Source organism: Trachemys scripta, chromosome 24, assembly GCF_013100865.1.
Source record: "Trachemys scripta elegans isolate TJP31775 chromosome 24, CAS_Tse_1.0, whole genome shotgun sequence".
Classification (NCBI taxonomy): Eukaryota; Metazoa; Chordata; order Testudines; family Emydidae; genus Trachemys; species Trachemys scripta.
Genome location: NC_048321.1, coordinates 9,148,635 through 9,165,988, shown reverse-complemented (window position 1 = coordinate 9,165,988; position 17,354 = coordinate 9,148,635). Strand labels below are relative to the sequence as shown.

General features: G+C 44.3%; 1 protein-coding gene across 1 annotated transcript; it reads right to left on the bottom strand.

The window, feature by feature from the left end:
• Window positions 1-5,282: 5,282 nt before the first annotated feature.
• CCT3 (chaperonin containing TCP1 subunit 3) lies at window positions 5,283-16,517 on the bottom strand. Its single transcript, XM_034756688.1, has 12 exons — window positions 16,412-16,517; window positions 16,252-16,314; window positions 14,063-14,159; window positions 12,787-12,904; window positions 12,125-12,311; window positions 10,435-10,584; window positions 9,881-10,013; window positions 9,108-9,189; window positions 8,649-8,829; window positions 7,379-7,624; window positions 6,556-6,687; window positions 5,283-5,666 (listed from the first exon to the last, which is right to left on the bottom strand). The coding sequence occupies exons 1-12, from the start codon at window positions 16,418-16,420 to the stop codon at window positions 5,562-5,564; spliced, it is 1,503 nt and encodes a 500-aa protein (XP_034612579.1). The 5' UTR covers window positions 16,421-16,517; the 3' UTR covers window positions 5,283-5,561.
• Between the last annotated feature and the right edge of the window lie 837 nt (window positions 16,518-17,354).

The following is a 17,354-nucleotide window of genomic DNA, read 5'->3' as shown; positions in this document are numbered from 1 at the left end:
CTTACAGTGGCTGGAGCTGGGTCTCATGACCGTGCTACTGCATCCACACTGCACTACGCAGAGCTCCTGACGCAGGTCTGCAGCTCGAGCTGCATCCGCTATCCACCCTGCAAAATGACAGGGCTCAGATCCGAGTCACAGCAGGACTTGGGCTCTTGCTGATTGGAGTCAGACCGATTTGTTTGCAGAAGGAAGGGCGGGGGGGGGGGGCTTGGGCTCAAACCTGAGTCAGAGCCCAGGTTTAGTGTGCCATGTAGACAGACCCTGTATATCTGCAGGGATCACTCCCCCCACAGCTGAAATGCAGCCACCTCTGGGCTGGAACACCTCAGCTGTGCCATGTACAGGTGGCAAAAGACAAGCACACTGACCTTGCTGCCATGATACCTTCTGTTAAGTTTTCCATGGCAGAAACTCAGTAGCTGCAGCACAAATAGAGGGTGAACTGTGAAGCAGTTAATACGACCTTTACTGGGAGAAGCGGGGACTTAGTTTCTCTAACAACTTCCCACGTCTCCTCTTTCAATGGTCTCGCATTACCATGACCTATTATTATGTATTATTGGCATTGCAAGTGCTTAGGAGCCTCAGCCATGGAGCCTACCCCATGGTGCAAGGTGCTGTACAAACACAGAACAAAAAGACAGTCCCTGCCCAAAGAGCTTCCAATCTAAGTATAAGGCAAGAGACCCCAGGTAAATACAGCCTGACAGGGGAGCACAAGGAAACAATGAGACAAGGTCACAATGGTGGGCAGTGGTCTCAGGCCACCAGCCACCTATTCATTGTCAAGACATAACAGCAAAGGAATCTCTGTAGATTAGCTTCTCTATGGGAATGCGAGGACTGTTCTACTCAGTTTCATGCATGGACAACACCATTTTGTCTGCACACAGAAGTAGCCCCGATTTAACTGAAACTGATGCAAGCTAAACCGCTCTTAGCGAGGGTAAACTGACTTACATATGCCCCCATGGGCGTTTGCATTGGTTTAGCTACATCGTTTTTTAAAATTATAGTTAAATGGGTGCAACTTATGTCCGCTCTATTCTACAGAGGTTCTTATACCACACTCATCATCCCCACAGTATCTGAGCGGCTTCCCTTAGTGCACTAAGCAACACGTGTAGGTAAGGCCTATGTTCTGGTTGCAGGAACTTTGGCCTAGATCCTCAGAGGTAGTTGTGAAGATCTGGATGACCTTTAAAACTAGACTAATAGAAATGGGATGAAATTTAAGAGTGCAAAGGCATGCGCTAGGAACTAACAACAAGAATTTTTGCTATAAGCTGGGGACTTATCAATTGGAGGCAACAGAGGAGGAGAAAGACATGAGTGTATTGATTGATCACAGGATGACTATGAGTTAGCAATGTGATGCGGCTGTGAAAAGGGCTAATGCAGTCCTAGGAAGTATAAGGGGAGGTATTTCTAGTAGAGACAGTGTTCGTACCAATAAACAAGGCCATGAGGAGACCTCATTTGGAGTACTGTGTGCAGTTCTGGTCTCCCATATTTAAGAAAGATGAATTCAAACTGGAGCAGGTGCAGAGAAGGGCGACTAGGATGATCTGAGGAATGGAAAACCTGGCTTATGAGAGGAGACTCAAAGAGCTTGGCTTGTTCAGTCTAATCAAAAGAAGGCTGAGTAGAGATACGATTGCTCCCCATAAATACATCAGAGGGATAAATACCAAGGACGGAGAGGAGTTATTTAAGTTAAGACCAACGTGGACACAAGAACAAATGGATATAAACTGGCCATCAACAAGTTTAGGCTTCAACTTAGATGAAGGTTTCTAACCATCACAGGAGTGATGTTCTGGAACAGCCTCCCAAGGGGAGCGGGAACCTAATTGGCTTCAAGACTGAGCTTGGTAAGTTTATGGCGGTGATGGTATGATGAGACTGGCTACAATGATATGTAGCCAATCTGTGACTGCTAGCAGCCGCTATCTCCAATGGCTGGTGATGAGACACTAGATGGGGAGGGCTCTGAGTTATGACAGAGAATTGTTTTCCAAGTGTTTGGCTGGTGGGTCTTGCCTATATGCTCAGGGTCTAACTGATCACTGTATCTGAGGGGTGGGGAAGGAATTTTCCCCTGGGTCAGATTGGCAGAGAATCTGTTTTTTTCCACCTTTCTCTGCAGCATGGGACCCGGGTCACTTGCACATTTAAACTAGTGTAAATGGTGAATGCTCTGGAACTTGAAGTCTTTTTGAATCATGATTTGAAGATGTCAGTAACTGAGCCAGAGGTGAGAGGTCTATTACAGGAGTGGCTGGGTGATGTTCTGTGGCCTGCAACGCACAGCAGCTCAGATTAGCTGAACATGATGGTCTCTTCTGGCTTTAAAGTCTATGAGTCAATGGGAAAAAAAAAGAGTTTTAGCCCTGAGCAGCCTCCTCTCCGTCTACTGCCTTTAACTTGGATCTTGTGAGCCCCATCCAAAGAAAAGGGAGCGAGCGTATATGAACACTTCTGACGATGCAATCCCTCTTCTCTTGACATGCTTCAAGCACACTGTCACACGTGCTGCTCAGAGACTTTGGCTGTGAGTGAAGGAGAAAGGGAGGTTTTACGGTGAAATTTAAAGAAGGGAAGGGAGTCAGTCTTGGAAAGGAGAAGGGGAGGGTTAGATGGATGGGAAAGCACAAGAGCACTCTGCAACTATGCAAAGGGGAGGCGCAGAGGTGTATGGAGATGGATTTGAGATTAAGGGGAGACGGAAAGGAGTCAGAGGTCTGGGTGGAACAAGCCCATGGAGAGATGGGAATTAGATTTGGAAGTGGACAGGAAGTTCAGCTTCTTGCAGCTGGGAATCCACCCGGAATATTCTGGACGCTCCTGTAGTTTAGAGATGTATGGTGTCAAATCCCTAAAGATGGAACTCAGAAAGCGGACATCAGGTCCGGTCTGCTTTAAATACATTTGTATTGGCACAGCATGATCCAGCAACAGGTTGACACACTAAACATGGTAGCTAAGGAAGCACAGACGCCATCACGTTGTCTGAAATTGAGTAAACCGTTCAACGAGCATTAAATACACAAACACACACACACCCACCCAGGAAATACACCTCCTATGGATTTGAAAATCATTTCAGAGACCCTGTAAATTGTGGGTAACGAGGAGAGGGCACAGATCACAGCCATGGCATGGCCCCATAGCACAGGGAGCGTGTCAGGATGTGGTTCAAGGGGAGCAGTGAAGCCTAGCACATGCAGTTCCGAAGCTGGTGTTATACACATGCATGGATGGGGTTGCGAGCATGGAATTCTTAGTCCCTGCCTGTGAAGTGCTGTTCCCTTAAAATACACTTGGAGGATTTCAGAGCACATTACAGGGAATATATTAAGCCTCAGAATCTCTACCACAATGGAAGTATTACCCCCCGGAGAAACTGAGGCACAGAAAAGTGAAGGGACTTACCGCAGGTCACAAGTCTGTGGTAGAGTTGGGAATAGAACCCAGCAGCCCTGATTTCAGGATCCCTTTGCTCTAAAATGCAAACCATATCCCCGGGCCTCAACATTGGTGGATTTACATCAGTGTCACGCAAGCAGAAACCTGAGTTTTTTTCAAATAAAAGCTCCAACCTAAAGTGGCTATTTGAAGTTTCAGGTGCTATACATCAACTTTCAGAGGGATAGCTGTGTTAGTGTGTATCAGCAAAAACAACGAGGAGTCCCTGTGGCACCTTCGAGACTAACACATTGATTTGGGCCTAAGCAATTATATAATTTTCATATAGCCCACAAAAGCTTATGCCCAAATCAATCTGTTAGTCTCGAAGGTGCCACAAGGACTCCTCATTTATACATCAACTTTGTTAACTATTCACACCACAGATGGCAGGTAATTAATTCCCCTTGGACAAATCCATTTTAGTGCAAGTGGGAGAGAAGGGAGCTCCCAAATCTTGAACAGCCCCACCTCCAGCATTCAGACAAGGCAGACTTAAATCTACCAACTAGCCCCAGCCCTATTTCAGTAGCCAAGCTTTGGTGTTCCCATGCAGGGTCAACGGGCAGAATGATCTCTCAGTTCAAAGACGTGCAGCTCAGGGCACCACTCAAACCCAAAGTCTCAGGGAATGAAGTGACAGGTGAGTGGAAGCCGATGGGGCAGAATTCTTCCTTACCGGCTTTTGGACCTGCACCGTGAAGTTACTTACGCCACGGGAGCCAAAGGAGGACAAATCTAAATACGTTCAAGGTATCAAAGTATTCAGTTAAACCATCGTAACGCTGCCCTATAATGACACCCTGAAGGAACAGTCTTGACTATAGTTACTGCAGAGGGTCACTGCAGGGCAGAGTTAAAGTTGAGTGTCTACCATAAAATGTTCAAATTTAAGTTTAACCTTAATCCTCAATTTCCGAGGTTTATAATACTTGGCTTTGGGCTAATTATGACATCCCTGTGAGGTCCTTTACCCTGATACTTATCCTCAGCCTTAACTCCATTTGAACAGTTTTTTTTTTTGTGGGGGTGGGGGGGAAGAGAAGATATATTTCCAGGTTCACGGGGAGTTAGAAACCCAATTCCCATTAAAATTAAGACCGTGGGCATCCAAATCCTAAGATTTTACATTTTATTTAGTGCCAGTGAAAGATGCCAGCCTACTAAGATTAGTGGCCAGTGCCCACCAAGAAACAGAAAGTCTACCCCTCAGATGAGGGAGTGGGCACAGAACTTAATCAAATATGAGGGAACTGACAGTCTGGGAGATGGAACCAACTGAGAATGGCAAGAGCAACTCAAGTTTCCTGCCCTCCCCTGATGAACCTCAGCCCTGGAGAGCACAGATTTCCGTCTGCCTGGCCAGCTCTGAACTGCCAGCACAGGAGCCATGGTCACTGGTGGTTTTGAAATAGACACGATGCCCTTGGTGCTGCTCGTAAAGACCATATATAATAGTGCCTCTTTCAGACCCCTTTTGGGGTGGTCGGGGGAGGGGACGACGACACAAAGCCCGTCCAAGTTTTGCTTTTCCTCCACTCCCCATAGGGGATTTATCCCTTTATTAGGACAGCACTGACATGGCTGCAATCATGGTTGCTAGTAACGGGAAGTCTTAAGAAACAGCACAGTGGGATATTCCAGTGGACCAGCGCATTAGGAAGGATTTCATGCTAAGGGACGAGACGCTGGATTTCTGAAAGAGGCCTGCCGGAGACCAGTTGTCCCCACTCTGGAAATGGCTAACCGAACACCCCACCTCGCAGCTCCAGGCTAGCGAGTCACGTTAGATATAGACACAAGGGACCGAACAGGAGTGACACGTTTTATTGTTGAAGCAAACAGCAGAAGTTACACAGTATATACTTAAATTAAGTGTCAGTATCTCCAACCAGGAGAGGGACGCACACGTGACAGCAGCCCGTTCCCCACAGTCATGGACCGTCCCTCCCACCCACTGACTTCAGACAAACTAATACTCAATACTCAGACTGTGTCCAGGCCCAAGCCCAGGCAGAGGAGATGCAGCGGTAATTGTGTTGGGCTGTTTCCATACTGTAGTTCAAGGCGCATGGTTCCTCAATCTCCTCTTACTCCTGGGCGGCATCTGGAGCTCCGGTCGATCTGCTTTGATCACCACCCTTTTTCTTATGCCCCGAAACGATGTCATCGATACGGAGAAGGAGGACGGCAGTCTGGGGAGAAAAATCCCAGGGCCGGGTCAGGGAGAGGACGTGCTGCACCTTGGGCACCTTGCTGGGGTAGCCAGATTTCGCTTAGGGCTTGCACGCACCGTATTCCCACCAATTTAACTAATTTGATTCTTAAACCAATTTGAAGTGGTGTAAAACAACCTGTGCTCAATCCTGGGGGGACCCCACTGAATGCTGCTCTGAATTACTGCAATACCTGCTTTTAAATCTGATCAGCAGCCTTTGCTTTCAGCTCTTGGTAGTTTGTACATTTGTATCACAGAAGAACAACAGTCAACCCAAGCACACATACTTCAATCCTGTTGAGTCCCAAAGTACCTCACACCTTACCGCAATGCGGCCACCGCTGCGGTGGAACATGGTAGCTGCTTTAACAGCAAACGGCAACACGACGTGGTGGGAAGTACTGAAAATATTGAATCCTAGTGTAACTAGGTGGAAGACATTTAGACCCACTGGAACTTGGCTGGGAGACGAAGTTGATAGGGAAAATGTTTAAAATTTTCTGGTGATGTGCAGGAAGGAAGAGAGTAACTGGTTTAATCTACCACACACCACCAGTCTACTGAATGTTCAAATCTTAATCTGTGGGGAAGAGAGGAAAGGGTCGTTTGATCAAACCAGTCAGTTAACCATGGTGCAGTACACACAGTCCTACCAACGGGATCCCAGAGGTATGTTTTTTTGACCTGGATTTCTCTGAGACTGTGGCAACACCCAGCCATAGATAGCACGGGCCACAATATCTACCGACCTTGTAGGTATGGAGACACCGTGGCAATTTCTTCCCTTCCCGCACACCATTTCCTGCTCTAGACACTCAAGCACAGAAGGTCAGTGACACACAATCACTCATCAGTTGCTTCCTTACCTCCACAGCTGTCTTGTAGGTCTGTAATTTGACAGCTAAAGGCTCCCAGATCCCCAGGTCCTTCATGTCCACCAAGGCTCCAGTCTCGCCGTTTACTCCCCAAGTCTGACTGCCTTCCTGAGTGTGTTTTGCCTGCAATAAATTAGTAATAAGGTCTCAAACCAACCCATCTTTCTGAAGGAAATCTGAAACACTGATTCATTCGTTCGGTCAGTCTTCTATGCAAATAGCAAGGAATCATTATGATTTTAAACATGTGTAAGTTTTAAAGGGACAGCCGTTTTATTTATATGGAGAACCGCACTGAAACTGCACTAAATACTAACTAGATTTAGAGTCATCAACCAAAGACAAATTAACTCACCCGCTTTGTTAGTAAGATCTGAGACTAAGTGTAAATAAAACTAAACATTTATTTCTAAATCTTCTATGTCATTTGCTTAATTTTGGCATATTCACTGAGTTTAGACTAGTCAGTTTCACTTTCAGGTTCTCATGCACTAGCCAACGCTGCAATATCTGGGTACAAACACTGCAGAGAAATGCAAAATAATCTTCCATTGATTTAACGAACACAACTTGGAGATGGTGTCTGCGTGTATTAGGTTTTGTAAAAACCTATTACAAAGCTTAAATCTAGGTCTCCAACGATCTGACATGCTACCACTACCAAACAATCTGTCATGCTATTTCTACTCACACAACGAGCTAGGATTTCCAAGATGAAAATATATTTTATAACTGAAAAAGAGAGGCTGACAGTAACTAGCTCTTTGGAGAAGTTTTTCCTGCCAGCTAGAATCCCATGGACTATACCCCTTACTCTTAGTGAGGTCAGCAGGCGGATGGTACTGGCTCCACAGTTCTGAATCAGTGTCCTTGGAATGACTTCCAGAGCCTGGGCGACCGCACGGTAGGGCCACTGCTCCACTCCTGTCATGACTTTAGACTTTTCTGTCAACGCGTGAGAAACAGCCATCTCTGCAGCGCCCCCTCCTGGCACCAGCTGAGGATCTACTAGGACATTACGACACACCTGCATGGCATCCTGGAGGTTGCGTTCCACCTCCTGCGAAAAAAGAAAAAGGCAAAGATGTGATAGATTTGCAGGTTTGCTTATTTAAAGCACAACAGCAGCATGACAGAGGCTACAGAGCAGTCAGGACCATAGAATAAGGCCAATATTAAAATCGGCACCAATATGACATGGGTCCTATTTACAGGAACAGTCAATATTGCTTCAAGTTCTCATCTGAGGCAGCAAGGTTTGCAGATTTAAGCATGAGATTAGGCACCAGCAGATCTGTGTTCTACTCACAAATCTGGGAGCCCACTAAGTTAGTTCAGTATGTCTTAGATAAGTCAGGTGACCATTATGGGCCTCATTTTACTTCTCTCTGCCAGATTTGGGGTCAGGAAGGAATTTTCACTCCAATCAGACTGGCATGAATGCACCTTGGGGGGTGGGAGGGTTCCTTCCTCTGCAGCATGGGGAGTGTTGGGTTCACTTGGGCATACTTCACCTAAGCAATTCGCTGCCATTGCAGTGCCCTTGGGCATTGGTGGCAACTTGTTCTCTCCTTATGCCACACATCTTTTTTGCCTCCTGAGCACTGAAATGCTTTAGTCTAAGTTTTTGGGCTCAATACAGGGTGAAATTCAATGACCTGTGATATACAGGAAGTGAGACTAGATGATCTAAATGGTTCCTTCTGGCCTTAAACTCTATGAAATGATTTTAACATAAAAGATATATTTGAAAGGTGTTTTAACATCCTACACAGAAGAAGGGATCATAGGTGAAGTGCTATTAAAGGCCACACAGATGTCCACTGGCCAATTGTTTACTCTGGGAAATATAGATTTTGCTTTTCCTATGCAGTGTTTAAGGCTGGAATTCCTTGTAAACCATCAGCTCTCCCATTTTTCCAAACCATGTCACAATTTGGAGAGATCTGCTAGCAGTAAATCTTGTCACATGAGATGGCTCTGCTTGGCAATTAGAAAGATGCCATGATGATGAATTCGTAAGTGTCTTTCCAGGGAACTCTGCCTCCTGGCATCAAGGGAAGGTCTATCATGCCATAACTTACTGCTAGGATTTCCTTGCTGGCTCCACGCAGCATGATAGTGCAGGCCTTGGGGTCTTTGCAATCTGTGATGAAGGTGAAATACTCATCTCCTATTTTCTTAACTTCAAAAAGCCTGGCTCCAGTGCCCACGTCCTCGTCACGCAGCTCGTCGGTGCGGCTCACAATGCGGGCTCCACAGGCCCTGCCACAAAGGAACAAAACAGAAATCCTTCACTGTGGTTTGGATTGCAGTAGAGTGGAGAGGCCCTATATGATCAGGGTCCCACTCTGCTGGGTGCGGTACAAAGACCTAAATGTCCAAACTACTTTGTAAGCGGAAGTGCAATACACGAATAAGTGAGAGCTGGGGGTAACAGTGGGAGTCCTGTTGAAATCAACAGTGCTATGCATGTATGTAAATACTATTCAACACGAGTGAGGGCTGCGCAATGTGGCTCTCAACAACAAAGGTCTGTTCACCTGGAGATTCTGTTGTTGTCTGTTTTTCTCACCCTGCGGATAGCTGTAATGTTGGCTCTGATCAGGTAGTGCTGGGCCAAGTCTGAAACCAAGTTTGCACAGAAGTTATTTTACACAGATGAGTCACCACAAAGACTGAGTTTCTACAGCTGATGATACACAGGTTTGGTTTAAGGTTTATCACCACTCTGGAAACCTGCCCCAAGGATTATGGAAAGAAAAGAACCTAGTGCTCAATACTTCTCCTAAACCAACAGCAAAGAAAAAATGTTCCGGTGCTGCTTGGATAAAACTATATTAGACATTCCAGACCCAGCTCCTCTATATCCTGCTAGGTTCTTGTTCTCAATAGTGTTAAATACATTACCAAACCATGGGGCAAACCCTGAGAAACGTTAAGCATCCACTGGAATCACAGGGGTCAGCCATCAGCTTAAAATAAATCATACAGACTATGCATCCTACTGGATAAATCTAGCAACATCTGACTGACTAACCAGTGGACGGGGGGGAGGGTGGTAGTTACCCTAAACAAGCTACACGTCCAGAGAAATTAACAAGTTGGAGATTTATCTTTTACCCACCCACCCTGGCTGTCTACAGAGTGAGAGGATCTTTAGCACTCCATAAATCTAAGAGTCTGCTTTAATATTTGCTCTCTGAAAGGCAATATTCAGAACTTGTTACCACTCTCTCACTTAACACTAAAGGATCATGTTGAAACACAACTACGGTTATATTTGTCCATCACTACACTCAGTCATATACATTACCAGAGATTCCTTTCTCTGTGATGATGAGATCCGGTTTGACCCTTATCAGGTCCTCACAGATTTGCTGAATGTATTCTTCCTCCATTTGCAGGATGCGTGCAAAGTCTTCCTCACGGGTAATTTCAATATCAGTCTGCATAGAAAGAGGTTTAAGGGGCTTAGTCTCTTTCTCCAGGGTTTTAACATAAATGCAGTGCATGTCCCTTAGCTAAAACAATCATACTCCATTTTTCTTGTCCGTTCAACTGGGGCAAAGACAGACTGAACAGAGAAGAGGTGAAAGGAATCAGTAGTACCCAATGAAAAGCCATTGAGCCAATGACTAAGCCTTGGTGTAATGTCTTTCCATTACTGTTAGCACCAGAGTGTTTCACTGTTAATTAGGATGGGGAAGTGTTTCCCCATACTTGGCGCTATGCAAGTCTTGAGCTGCAACAAACCCTCAAGAAGCAGAAGAAAACATTCAAAACGCCTTACCCATTATAGCATTGTTGGCTCTTTTCACTAGCATCATACAAAGACCCGCAGACATCTTTACACAAGACCTGCCTTACCTGGCTCTCTCCTTTCTTGTACTCCAGCGAACAGTCCAGAAGCACAATGCGTGGATTCTTGATATAGCGACGCATCCTTGGGTGAGTTACGTCTTTGTTCACCATGATTCCACGCAAGACACAAGAGTCTTCGATTATGCCACCTGGAATCTGACAGACACATGCAGGGCATAGGTGAGAGTTATCGAAGCAAATGAGAAGACAAGTAACTCTCCAGATGACTGGAAACCGATACAAATTTGGCAGATTTTAATCTCTAGCACGAATTTATTATTAAAATTACAGCAAACAAACCAGTTTATACTTAAGGAGGAATTAGTTGCCTCTAACAAATTGTAAGGCCCTTTAGAAGGCTGGGGAGAGATTCCCAAAGGTATTTAGACACCTAATAGGTTCCTACAATTTACAAAAGCACCTACACAGATTGGGAACCGGACTCCCATTGATTCTCTATGGGAGTTAGGCACTGAACCTACCCAGGTGCTTTCGTAAATCCCCCCCCCAGGAGCCTAAATATTGGCGTAAAGCTCGCTCCACTTGTCCTTAAGTTTTAGCCCTATTTCTTCACCATTCCTTTTGCACACTTTATGTTTGATGCACTGGCTTATTACCCCTTTTGCAATCCCACAGCATTCTTGGAACCAATGCGTGGCTTCTAGTTTCGATTGTGGTCCTTTTCCACTATACAGTATAACAGGCTAAGTTTCCACACTTGGATGCCTAATTTTAGACATCCGCTTTTGAAAACTGAATTCCAAAATAAGACTTCTCCTTTTCCAATAGTACCTTTCAAACACATTAGCATCACTAGTCTCCTCTGAAGTAGTTATCCCCATCATACAGATCAGTAAACGGAGGCACAAAGTGGTCATGTGACCTGCCCCAGGCCACACAACTCAGTGGCACAGCCAGGAGGAGAACGCAGGCGCCCCAATGCTCTAACCACTAGAGGATCAGTCTCCTCTCTATAAGGCTGAATACGGGCTCCAATGTCTTTATTTTTAAGAATTACTTTATAAGAGCACAAGCCTATAAGCGCATGAGCAGAATGGAAAGCTCTCAGAAGTCTATCCCATGAAAATGTGTGTCTGTGCTTTGGAAATCAAATGAATGGGCTTAAAACTGTACTTAGTTTCAGTACTGAAAACAGAATGTGCACTCTGTCTTAACTACTTATGACTTGTTCCGGTCATGGTAGACCATACTAGGGGAATTATTGCAAACTGGCCTAAACTGTTAGTACCTGAGAAGACACAGAAGGGACTACTTACATTCCATTATTTGTTATACTTTCTTGGAAGTCTGAAAAATCAGATATTCCCCTCTCCCATCAATATTACTTTTTTTTCCAATCTGGCAAACCTGGTTTCTAAAACCTTGACATTAATTCCTTCCCCAACTCCATTCCCTTCATTGTGCCACAGCATCAAAGAAGATAGCACAAAGTAGAACATATAAGGACCGAGTTCCTGTTGACTTAGCAGCAGCAGAATACAAAACCTTTCCCACAAGGTCCTACATTAATATTATTTAGTATTTATATTATTATAGTGTGTAGCAGCCCCAGTAATGGAAGGGACCCCATTAAGGTAGATGCTGTACACACAGAGCATACATTGTAGCTTCAGAAAATTGCTCTGCCATTAGCGAGAGAGATACAGAAACGAGCGAGGGTTCAAAGCATACTTACCTTTTCTACTTTTGCATAATTCTTGATGTCAATTTCCTTTCTGCCATTTTCCTCAAACTCCACAGTCTTGACAGCATCAAGAGCAATGCCGCAGGCCAAGTCAGACCAGTGGCTTATCGCCTTGGTGTTTATAGCACTCTTTATTATATTCAGCATCATCTCTTTGTTGTTCACGTCAACTGGAGTGCTAGAGCAAAGAACAAACAGCACACGGGATATTACTCACAGTACAGAAGGAAAAGATTTAGTAAATAACCCAGTCCAGCTCTCTGAAATTGCAAGACTATTCCCTATAGGGAGTGATCTTCCCCACACTGAAAGATGGTTAAAGATCAGACATGCTTAGCAATAATCAAAATTACTGTGGGTCTGCTCGGGGACAATAGCCCGGAGGTACCGCCATTCAAATATTTATTCAATGTACTATGAGAATTAACAGACTGAAACACAGAAATACACATCTATAACATCCTCCCTTCCAAATAGACCCATGAGAACTAGGTTTACTTTATCACCGTTGACACTTGCTAACTTGGGTGGCGATACAAACTGGTTTCTAGACCTTCCTCTGAGTTACACTTTGCTGGGCTGAATCACCAGAGTTTCGTCTTTACCCAGAACTGCAGAGAGAAATAACTCCAAACCCAAACAGCACTGCTCACCTGATTTTGTTCAGACTGCTGATCATGTCATCCAGAGCTTTACGATATGCACCAATGATCACAGTTGGATGCATCTGCTGTTCTAGGAAGTGCTCGGCAACAGCCAACATCTCTCCAGCTAAACAAAAAACAAAGACAAGTTAGTGGGAACTGGTGGCACATCAAATAAGGGACACCTAAAGCATCTGCTACCTATTCTAGGAGCCTTGTAATCACCAACACATCTCTTCTATATTTAATCATTTGCTTAAACTAGAATATAAACTCTTGAGGGCAGGGAATCGTCTTCAGCTAAAGAAGACCAATGGCAACGAGTCTCAGAGCCCAGGTCAACTGACTCAGGCTTGTGGGGCTTGCGCTGTGGGATGAAAAATAGCGGTGTAGACATCTAGGCTCAGGCCGGAGCCCGGCCTCTGAAACCTGGTGGGAGGGGAGGGTCTCAGAGCCCAGGGCTTCAGTGTAAGCCCTGCAGCGCGAGTTCGGGGGAGGGATAGCTCAAGGGGGGAGGGATAGCTCAGTGTTTTGAGTATTGGCCTGCTAAACCCAGGGTTGTGAGTTCAATGTTTGAGGGGACCATTTGGGGATTTAGTTGGGGATTGGTCCTGCTTTGAGCAGGGGGTTGGATTAGATGACCTCCTGAGGTCCCTTCCAACTCTGATATTCTATGACTCAGTTGACCTGGGCTCAGACTCACTGCCATGTCCTGCCCCCCCGTGCAGACATACCTTTACTTGTACGTAAATGGCCTAGCTCATTTTGGTGACAAAAACCCATCATATTTATGCTTTCCCTAGCATAAAACTGTTAAGGGATGCTCTGAGCATGCTCCCTGCATCCCCATCAGCAAATGTGAGGCATGGGTTCCTTAGCAGGAGACTCTCACAAACTCAGCGTGCAAGAGGAAAGAAAATGTTAAGTGACTGCAATGCTTGGAGGCATATTGGGGGGGAGGAGAGAGAAGGAGGTGCCCCATAGATAGTAACTCCCCAGGGCCAAGTCACAGAAAATTGGTACACAAAAGCAAAATGCTTAGCCCTTAGCCATCCATCAATCCACAGGGCAAGTTGTCCAAAGTTTCCACTTTGCTTGCCAAAGATAGAAGCCAGGCTTAGACAAAGTGGCTCATAATTAACCTGAGTCAGCATTTGTCAATATCACACAAATAGAAGAGCATCAATGTGAATGTTAAAATGAATATCGCTTTGCCATAGATGTATTAATCAAAACACAACAAACTTTAGCTGCAATCCCTCCTTGGTTTAAAGCATGTCCTCACCGAGGATAATTACAGATGTGGTCCCATCTCCAACCTCTTCATCCTGAGTACGGCTGATCTCGATCATGGATTTTGCAGCTGGGTGCTGGACCTGAATCTGCAGGGAAGAAAACAAAATGGAACACTTGGTCTAGAATGCAAGGTACTTGTTCATATTTAGCGGGAATGGAAAATTTCAAGTGAGTTGCGAGCACGGAAAGAGGTCACCCCATCTTGGCAAAGACTTTTCTTCCCAATACTAAGGCAGGAGATAAAATGTTATTTATGTCACATCTCCAGCAGATTTTTAGGCACTAGGAATATTCTTGAGATTTAAAAGATATTTGTGTGGAAAGACAGCAATGGTTGGTGTCTCTCTCTCTTTCTGAAGGCCTCAGTTGGTGAAAGCCAGTAGCCAGTGATGCATGCAACAAACAATTATGACAATAAATTAATGTGGAAGTTACACCAGCCTTGCAAAACCATTATGAAAATGTATTACCCCAAGTGCAAAATAAACTTGTGTTAAGCAAGGATAATGAAAATCAACTAGTGATATTTTACTCATCCCAAGCAAATAGACCAATAGAATTGTGTAAGTTGAATTACCCTACAATACACATTTTCCTTTTCAATTAGAACAGAGGTGTCATCCGTAAAACTGTCAGTTATCAGTATATATAACACTTACAATTATACAAATTGTAAGTGTTCCAGGCCAGGGACCTTGCCTCTAACATGTCAGTAAAACACCTACCACTATTGGCACTACATAAATTAGTGTCACAATGACACAAAGACAAAATTCAGACAATGAAGCAAATTCTACTCTTGGGGGCATATGTGCACTTACAATTGCTAATTTTGCGGTTAAATTCTCGTAACTCCTCTGTCACATAAGACTCTTCCTCAGGCCAGAGAAAGGAAGTGAATTAAATATGAACCTTTTTATCCTCAATTTCTGTCAAATTCACTGGGCAAAACTGATCTCAGAGTCCAACTCTTCTTGTACAAAGCTCCATTTGCAATAATCCCACTTCAAGCTTCTAATTCCATGGGCTTCTGGGAGGGAAGGTCTTTGTACGGCCACAGAGATTTCACTTGGCAACTTTTAGCCGTCCACTGAGAGGTTGCTACTAACCAGCAGTCGCTAATAAGACTGAGCACTGGGACATGCCTTCATTGGCAGTAGCACCACAAACCTGCCTGTAGACAGTGTTTGGCACATCCCTGAGCTTTCTTCCAGGGCTGCAAACCTGCTTTCTAGGGCTGCAGCTGGGGAAGGAAGCACTGGGGCTGCACAGTACCTGATGTCAGAGCAGGATGCAGCCTGGAGAGAGCAGGGAGAGGTACCATTCAGCCCCACAGGGCCCCAGTGCTCTCACTCCCCTTGGAAAGCTCAGACTTCTGGGCAGCAGGCCTTCTCTCCACTGCTGACCTGCCCACAGCCCAGGTTGTGCAAATCCAAGCACTTCTATCCCTGGCTGCAGTCCTGCAAATCTGCCAGCAGGTAGGCTTTCCACATGGAGTGGGGGTGCCAGGGGCCCTCCTGGCAAAAAAAAAGTTACCAATAAATGCCAAGCCTAGACCAATTAACACTGTCGTCAATTGGACAATATTGGTTTTAGGTAAAACTTTTTTTTATTACAGGACAGTTGTTATGAACAGGGTTGCTATTAAGCAGCATCTACTGTATAAGGATTTTACAGAGTTGTGGGCTTGGTTTGGGGTTTGTTTTTTGCCACCAACATATTTTTGTATAAATATTTCTCATTCGTTAGCTCTATTGAAACTTACCCTCTCGGCCAACCACAGTAAAAGAGAAACGATGTAATGGGATCTGAATTTCAAATTATTAACATTTATTGTGTTTTTAATTTAAGACAACAAAATATTTATCAGCTGCAAGGTAACAAACTCCAGAGGCAAATCTGTGCAAGTTACGTATGCATATACCCTGAAACACATTTATGTGCCAAGAATGAAGCTACAAGTGGTTCTGTTAAGAGAAAATTAGTAGCAACAGGAACTCAACAAGTTCATTGTCCATCCTCTGTCTGGGTTGGGAGGATACAGTTTTTAAATACTACATAAGGGCTAGATATGATTATTTTCTAGAGTTGTCCAAATCACTGCAAATGTACATTGGCAACGCAATGTGGAAATCACTGAGTATCTGCTTAAGAAAAGTATCAAAACTGAAGACTCACTTCTCTAAGAATAGCATTACCATCATTGGTCATCACAATTCCGCCCATTGGATCCAGGAGCATCTACATGAGAGAAGAGAAACAGCATTTAGATTGCTCTTTAAGACACACAGCATTTCTAGGCAGAGTCTAGTGCAAGGACTACAAGAAAAGCTCTTACCTTCATCATAGCTCTTGGTCCCAAACATGTTCGGATAACGTCAGCAATGGTCTAAAATGAAAGAAAAACGAGATGATGCAGGAGTTGTTCATAACTAACGTATGTTCTGCTTTTTTTTTTTTTTAAGCAAAGCTCATGAGAAGGGGAAGAGAAAATATCAAGTGATAAGCTACTAAGCTGAATGTTACAGTTTTTATACCAAAAAGTGACCTATGTTTAATATTTAGAGTGTGGGTGAGAGACAAATTCACTCCTAGTCTGTACTGCCTCAGTTCATTAACCTCTTACTACCAGACCTCTTTGCCACTAAGCATGAACTCTGTGTGTTAAAACTCAGTGACAATATATTCTAACTGACAGCATCAAGAGTTAAACATGAACAGGAAAGGTCTGAAACTCCTATTTCTAATATAACTATAATAGTACTAGCTAGGCAACATTTGACGTATACGTAATAAGGAAAGCATATATAGAAATGGCACACACTTTAGTTTAAAGCCAGCTAGCGAGCTGGACAAAACTGTTGTCCTGCTCATGCATGATTTAATATTGTGATATTAATTGCTGAAAAAATGTAAGCAATCCTGAGGGTAAGAAGGCACTACCCATAAATATGCTGATAGATAACGGTCCCTTGTGAAAAGTAAACATCTTCCCCCAAAACATCCAGAATTAGCCAGAGTCAGGGGTAAGATAATGAACTAGGTGGACCCTTGGCTATGAAGGTTGCTTCTTTGTGTATCGCCCCATGAAATGTTTCAATACATATGTGCAATTAGTCAGTACTGAGGTAGCTACATACCAATATACTAGAGTTTGATGGTACAGAACGCCTTTTATATACCAGTTACCAGTTCAAAACTCTTTACAAAGAAATAGATAGGACTTAAATAGCCATATATCATTACCTAGATGTCACACATGAGGTTATGAATTCCTAGGC

Excerpts from the sequence above, each read along its gene's own strand:
- CCT3 (XM_034756688.1), bottom strand. Across the intron at positions 12,312-12,786 it reads AGCAGTCTGAACAAAATCAG|CACTCCAGTTGACGTGAACA; the intron begins GTGAGCAGTGCT and ends TCTTTGCTCTAG. Across the intron at positions 7,625-8,648 it reads CCAGCAAGGAAATCCTAGCA|GAGGTGGAACGCAACCTCCA; the intron begins GTAAGTTATGGC and ends CTTTTTTCGCAG.